Source organism: Pundamilia nyererei, unplaced genomic scaffold (genome assembly GCF_000239375.1).
Source record: "Pundamilia nyererei isolate P.nyererei 1_Seehausen unplaced genomic scaffold, PunNye1.0 scaffold00014, whole genome shotgun sequence".
Lineage (NCBI taxonomy): Eukaryota > Metazoa > Chordata > Actinopteri > Cichliformes > Cichlidae > Pundamilia > Pundamilia nyererei.
The window spans coordinates 5,669,426-5,677,181 of NW_005187415.1; the positions used below are offsets into that span (position 1 = coordinate 5,669,426).

General features: G+C 38.2%; 1 protein-coding gene across 1 annotated transcript in view; it reads left to right on the top strand.

The window, feature by feature from the left end:
• pkp2 (plakophilin 2) overlaps positions 1-7,207 on the top strand; it is a 15,683-nt gene extending 8,476 nt beyond the window's left edge. Inside the window, exons 7-13 of the mRNA XM_013908781.1 lie at positions 1,443-1,560; positions 1,797-1,964; positions 3,939-4,121; positions 4,415-4,568; positions 4,673-4,865; positions 5,629-5,710; positions 6,467-7,207. Of these exons, the coding sequence (XP_013764235.1) occupies positions 1,443-1,560; positions 1,797-1,964; positions 3,939-4,121; positions 4,415-4,568; positions 4,673-4,865; positions 5,629-5,710; positions 6,467-6,526 (958 nt within the window). The 3' untranslated portion in view covers positions 6,527-7,207. The remainder of the gene's footprint in view (positions 1-1,442; positions 1,561-1,796; positions 1,965-3,938; positions 4,122-4,414; positions 4,569-4,672; positions 4,866-5,628; positions 5,711-6,466) is intronic.
• Positions 7,208-7,756: the final 549 nt, after the last annotated feature.

The following is a 7,756-nucleotide window of genomic DNA, read 5'->3' on the forward strand; positions in this document are numbered from 1 at the left end:
AGCATAAGTGCCTAAGTCATTTTTTGGTCAAATTGAGATTTTTGCCTAACTTTACTCCCCTACCACTGCTGCATCATCCTGTCCGTCTGCCTATGTCATCACAAAAAAATGACTTAGGCACTTATGCTATGAAGCTAACGATATGTGAGTGCAAGGGTACCTGTGCTCATTTAACAGTATCAATGTACTTTTGGCTTCAATCTTCATGAAATCTAAAAGTAAACTGAGCCAAATGTCTTCAGATAAAAGTTATTTCTCCATCTGCTCTATAAGCTTTGGCACTGACCCTGGGTATCAGTGACAACTAAGATGACAGTGACTAAGTCAGAAACAGGTGGTTGGAAGAGGTTGTTGTGGTTTTTTCCATTATGCAGTGTTTTTTCCATTTCACCATATATGAAAATTAATTTCTGTGCGAAACAAACAAGCAAAATAGGTAATGCATTAGCAGAAAGTTACCAGCACATTTTCTGTTTTTTTACTGTTTGTTTACAATGTGGGATGGAAATGACTGAAGATGCAAAAGCAACCTAAACAAAGAGTATCAGCTGATCCATCAGACAAAGTAGACTGCTGATCTACCAGGATAGGACACTAGGCTTGGCTCTCTGGTCTACCTGAACTAATGCTATTGTCAATTTTCTAATTGGTGTAGATTAGAGGGGTATGTGTAGAGACCCCGATGGAGAAAGGTGAACAGTACAAGAATTTGAAGGAGCGTGCAAAGGGCAGAAGAACCATATGATGGTTGATTTAAGAAACATCTGGGGTTCATCTAGCAGCTCTGTGAAAGTGTCTGGAACTGCCTAGTCACTAAAATTATAATAAGCAAGAGAGTAACTACCATCCATTTTTATACAGTTTCTTTACTATCATGGGATTATGTCAAACCACAGTTTATCTACTGGGGTCTGAGATTATGCCTCGTACTTCTGCTTTGGACTTGTTTAGACACACATCATCTCTCTGTTTGCAAAGCAGGAGATATAAGAGCCACTGCTCCCCTGGCAACAATAGCCAGATGAAAAGAGTGAAAGACTCAATTATTCATCGAGTTCTCTCTTTCCCCGGCTTTGCTGAACTGAAATCATTCAGTCCTCTCTGACCCAGTGTTATCGAGTTCTCCTTATCATGTTCTAAAGCCTTTTGAGCACCCAGTGGATGAAATAAGGGAGTTCCCCATGGCTGCACAAAGAGCCTCTTGTGGGGATTCTGAATGTTAATTTTCATATTTATTTCCCTCTGTTGTTGGGCTGCATAAGAACAGGCTAGTCTTACTAGTCTGTGATATAATTTGTCTGTGATTACCACGGGCATCGGAAAGATGTCCAAAATAGTGCATCCATTAATTTGCACAACTGTGTAGATGACAGAAAAATATTTTATAGCACTTTTGACTTTGTTAAAATGGGCTTATCTAATTGGCACATTTTTGTTTCTAGAAATCTGAGTTCCGCAGGCCGATATGTCAGGGAAGAAATGAGGAATTGTGAGAATCTCATCGATTCTTTGATCTACTACATCCGGGGAACCGTAGCTAACCGTAAGATGGATGACAAGGTGAAGTGAAAACATTTGTCCTCACTGTGTCTGCGTCACGGCAAACTGCTTTGATTTACAACACTTTTGTTACATGTTCACAAATGATTTTTACTTGTACTTTCAAACAGATGTAAACTTTGCCTGAATTCTTAGAATTCCCTTCTATGTTTCTGTTGTGTCCCCGTATGTTATTAAATTGTTTGCCAGACAATTTTTACTTTCTTTCTTCATCTACATCTCAATCTACTCTGAAGAGCACGGAGAACTGCGTCTGCATCCTGCACAACCTGTCTTATCAGATTGAGTCAGAGCTTCCGAAGAAAAACGACCAGGTTCTCACAGTCTCAGAGTCTCGCCAAGACTTGGATTCGCAGCCAAAGACTTTGGGCTGTTTTTCTTATCGCAGTGCCAAGATCACAGAGGTAATCTCTTTACACATTAATGGACCCTGACAACACAAAAGACGTTCTTATGGTTTAATATCCGAGTGTGAGAGAACATCTTTAATCATCCTTACTAGAACATGCTCATTTAGCTTTCTCTTGTATTATATTGGTGGTGAGAAACATCCAAACAAATCATGCATTATACATTACTGCTTTACCAGGTGCGCCAGTGTTGCTGCTGTTATGCTATTATCTATGTAAGTTAGCCATAGCTCTACATAGCATGACAATCAGAAGCACAATTCTCAAAAGATGATTGTTTTTTCCATCTGCAGTAATTTTATTTGATGCTACGGTTCTGGTCTGACACCTCCGTGCAGTTGCATGTGTGTAGCAACAAAGCAGTCATCAGTGACAATGGACATGACATTAATGAAGTCAAATGCAGCATTAAAGGGGGAAGTGGTGAGGAGGTGGATTGCAATTTTACATCTGGTAGACAAGCTAAAGCGGCTTAAAACACACACATCCTGAGCTATCAGTTAAATTCTTGTTGATATTTGCTGACATTTTTTTAATGAGCCTTTATTTAGTTAGGAAGTCCCTTGAGATTAACATCTCTTTTCCAAGGGAAACCTGGCCACGAAGACACGCTGTTAGTGGTACAAAATCAAATTTAACATCAGAACAAAGCAAAAACAAAACAAGTCAGAGTAAAAATGCCATACAAGGTCCAGCTTATGAGTAGCAGTTACACAGTTATAGAAGTCTTTATAAGACCTCTGAACTCTCAGGCAGCTTTTATGTGCTCTGAATCCTACATTAATGTGGAAATAACTGGGTTAATGGCTGCTAATCAGATAAAAAAAAGTACTAAATCAAAACATGTGTCTGGTCCTTATTTAAGGAAACACTTAGTGTTATCTTAAATAACACTAAGCCTCTTTAACCTTTTGTCTATGTTGGCATTTAAAAAATGCTCAGTTGTTACTAAGAGATCTGAGGTGTGTCAGGAAACATTCACCACCAGCAGCCTGAACCTTTTATACAAGAGAGTGTAGATGTTTCTTGCGCCAATTTCTTACACTATAATCTGAGTTGAATTCAGACTCATCAGACCAGACAACATTATTCCAGGCTTTTGTTGTCCAATCTTAATGAGCCTATGTGAAATGTAGTTTTAGTTTCCTGTTCCTTTCTGACAGGAGTGTGGGCTTCTGCAGCCAACAGATTCAACATGCTGCGTTTTCAGAGATGCTCTTCTGCACCCTAAGCTGTAATGAGCGGTTATTTAAAATTTACCAAAAAAAATTACTTTTGCCTTTCCATCAGCTGGAAGCAGTCTGTCCATTCTCCTCTGAGATCAACAAGTCCTGGCTCAACAAGGCATTTTAGCCTCGAGAACTGCCGCTCACTGGATATTTTTTTTCTATTTTGGTCCATTCTCTGTAAACCATGGTTGTGTGGGAAAATCCTAGAAGATCAGTAATTGCTGAAGTAGTCAGACCAGCCCAGTTTGGCAGCTACAACTGTGCTCATTCAAAGACATTTAAATCATCTATCTTCTTCATTCCTAAGCTCAATTTGAACTTCAGCACATCATTTAAACTATGTCTATATGCCTAAATATACAGGGTTGCTGCCATGTGACTGGTTGGTTAGGTATTTGCTGTAATGAGAAGTTGTAACTACTGACTGCATAGTTTTTGAAAACTATGGGCTTCAATATGATGCTCTAACAGTGATTGTTATTCTGCCTCCTACAAGAATGAAATCTGGATGCGTGGATTTGGTTTCCTAAAGCTGTATAAGTATGTCTTTTGCACTAAAACTGTTGCCAGGAATTTAAACTTCCAATATGAAAATGTGGAAAAATGGATGCAGCACCAGTCTTTAGATGTCCATACTGAATAAAATCAATTGCTAACACGGTTAGCCACCTCTTGTTGTAAATTTGAACCGACTGGACCCACATACCTGGAGTCTGTCTCGTAAACTCCTTCTTCTCAGTATGCAGTGCATCAGCACCCCCTGCTGGAGCCCGAGCCCAACCCCAACCCCCATGGCATAGAGTGGCTGTGGGACACGATCACTGTGCGGATGTACATATTACTGATGGCCTGCAGTACAAATGACACCATCAAGGAGGCTGCCATTGGTGCTCTGCAGAACATCACAGCTGGAAAACACGAGGTAAGATGGGAAGGACTTCAGCTCTTAATCTAATTATAGGTTCGATGTGTAAGCAGAAAAGAGGCAAGTGTGTCTACTGTATCTCTGGCACTTTATTGGATGTATGTATGAGTCAAATGAAGGGTAGATTAGTCTGGAGTACTGTTTGACAGCTTAACAGATTTAACAGCTTTTGTTTTGGCCACCTGATCATTATGCATTAGTATTGTTTAGCACATTTATATTTACATGTATATGTATTTTAAAGTCATACATGTAAGACATATTTAAAATGTTTTTTCTGTGGTCTGCAGATAAACAGAGGCATCGCCGTTGTCATTGTTCAGCGGGAAAATGGTCTTGAGAAGATTAAGGAAATTTTAAACGGTGTTAGTAGTAATCTAAAGATACCTGCTGTATCTCTAATCAAAAACATCTCACGCTACGATCAACTTCGTCCTGCCATTGGTAACTTTTGATGTCTCCTCTAAGCTTTTCCCATTATCGTTCCACCACGACCACAAACCGCACTTTTGAACGGCTCTTTTACATGACTTGTTTTACTCCTAAAGCAAACCAGGTGTTGCCAGAGATGGTGAAAATGCTGCCCTTTGACAGCACCGACGTCAACCAGACTAGTGAGGTGACGATTTCTTTATGTGAAATCCTGACTTACCTGTGCCTGAGTGATGCGAACAATGCCGACGCAATAATCGAAAACCGCGGCATCCCAAAGATCATCAACATCAGCAAGACAGACAAAGGGTTAGTTACATTACTAAACCACTCAGATACAAGACATGAGAAGGTGTATGTTCAATGCAAAATAATGATATATGTGCCATTATTTTGTTTGTTATTTTGTTTAGTTTATTTTTATGTCATTATTTACCTAATCCATTGTATTTGGTTCCTTTAAGTAGCAATAACATAAAGTAACTTCTTCAGAGTCTCGGTACTTCAGATAAAAGTGAATAATTAAAAAACTGATGTGGATAAATGCTATAGCCATGCAAAGTTATGAACAGGCTAGCGCAAAGTTATGAGGGAACTGCTTTCGTATGGGTGCATGCCACATTCCACATGCCTAATTAACATACTAACAAATGCTAGAATCGTACTAGCGGGAAAAGGTAAAGCCCAGAATTCATGCAACTGGAAGTTTTTAAAAAGCGTGGAAAAGGGGCACACACACAACAAGCACATTCAATTTTGTCTGAAGTGATGCCAAGAAGACAGGAAGCAATTAATGCTGCCCCTCGATTTATTTTAGAGTCTTGACAAAATCCAAACAGGCATGGTTGTGAAGGTTAGTTGTTATGAAGGTGGAAGTTAAGTACAGAGGCCAAAATATAATTCAATAATATAATATATAAATTGTGTAATTTTAGCAAAGGAATCTATGAGGATTGCTTCACTTTTGGAGTCAATCCAAAGTTCACCATAAGCATAAAAAGTAAAAGTACTCACGGTTCAGAAAAACAGCATGTGTGATATTATTTTTACCTTTTCCTTCTCCTCGTTACAGACCCAGTCGTATGCAAAAGGCAGCGTGCCTTCTGCTGCACGTAATATGGAAAAACAATGAAGTCCATGAGACCCTCAAGAAAGTGAGTTCCTGCACACATCGCATCCTATCATATCATGTTGCACATGATTGTCTTCATGTCTTTACACTTCATTATGAGCACTTTAAGTTGCTGTCTCAGCACTTAAAAATGTGTTTTAGGCTTAGAGGGTTGAAATGGCTTCTTTTCCTCTTTAAGTTGTTTAATTTAAACAAACAACTGAGCTGCTAGTTATTGATACATTGCTGCATGTTACATTATTCAGCTGTGTCTTTCAGAGGATTGATCTAAAGATCCATAGTATCGATACCAAAGCTGACATTGGTATCAGATCAATACTAGCATGACAGGACTGATACTTTGTTTCTATGTTAAGTACGTAGCCAAGTGAAAAATATAGGTCAGACATGCACTAGGTTGAACATGCGGAAATGTTTCTATTAACTAATTATTGAGAAAAGTTAATCACGTAGTATTTTTAGTGTGTTCAGAATTGGCAGATTGGTCATGACTCATCTCATAACTCATGCCGCACTGCTCTCTCTTATATAAGCCACCATTATAGATTAAAAGTATCGCTGTCTGTATTGATATCGGCAATACTGCCCCTATATTTATTAGTATCAGATCGATATCAAAATTTGTAGTATTCCACAGCACTAAACTGCACATTTGCATCATTCAGTTCGTTAAATAACTTTTTGATATTTAAGTTTTTAGTTCGGTGCAGCGAGAAGACATACATTATGTTTTTTGAACCTCTGAAATACAGCACGCTAACCTACACTTTTTCAACAGCTGGGGTTCAAGAAAAACGATTTCGTCAATGCAAGGACAAAAAGAGCTTTGAGCTCCTGATGAAACTCAGCCGTGGATTCATAAATCTCATCTCATCTGTATGTAGCGACTGTTTGGTTTTGTTTTTTTTTTTATTGCTGTTGTTTTTGTTTTGTTGGGGTTTTTTGTCATGCTACAACCAAACATTGGAAACTACACTGAAACTTTTTTTTAAATGATAGACTTTTTTTGGTTGTTTGTTATATATTTGGAAATCTCTCTCCAGCTATTTGCCCTAATGTTTGCATTAGTTGGATTCATGTTCTCAAATGTATGTTTCTGATACCACAAAATGAATGAGATGTTTTATTTAAAAAGAGGTAAACCTGCTGATTCATGAAGAACTGTACCACACTTTTTGTGACCTTTAAAGCACCTTTTAGTTGTTAATAATCCTTGTGTAGCATATCATTGTTGTAGTGCCTTATGATAAAAATGACAGATGAATGTAGAATGTTTTTTTGTTTTTTACAGCAGAAAATACACTAATCATAGGACACCTATTGAAATTTGAAGTATTTCTTTCCGTTTATGTTGTATGGGTTTTTTCCCCTCCTTTCTATAACGGCAGCTTGTCAGTTTATAATAGTCGATGTTGTAAGACAAATGAAATCTTTAAAATGAAGATCATCAATGAAGAAGTTCTTTTTTTAAGACAAACCAAATGAAGCTGTACATTAAAGAATACAGAATGCGCTCAAAGACTCATTACCGCGACTCAAATGCTTGTTAACCTGTTCTCTATGTGAAAATGCCTTGTTGATGTCTGAGGAGAACGGATAGACTGCTTCGACCTGCACCAGGAGGCCGCATCCGTCAACTAAGAATAGGAAACTGAGGCTACAATTTGCACTTGCTGTCCTGCACGGGCATCTCTGAAGGCAAAAGGGGTACCTGGTACTAGCAAGGTGTACATCATAAAGAATTCTGATACCAATTTATGGAGCTGATATGTGGTTATTTTAGAGCTAAAATGAGAGACCAACTTCTTATGAATGTGTTTTAGAGTACGGTCAGAAACTGGTCACAAAGAAATGCCTTGAATTTGCTTTGCAGATTGTTCTATAGTAGTTTCTACATTATGCTGTGTTAGAAATTGTGCATGTAGCTTGGTAGATATTAGACAACACACACTGACATATTTTTGATTTTCCAGTATCAGTTTATAAGATTGTTTGGGCCACTTTTAAACTGTTATGTACAAAAAGAAAAGAAAACTAGTTTGAGTTGTCACCAGAAATATATCAAATC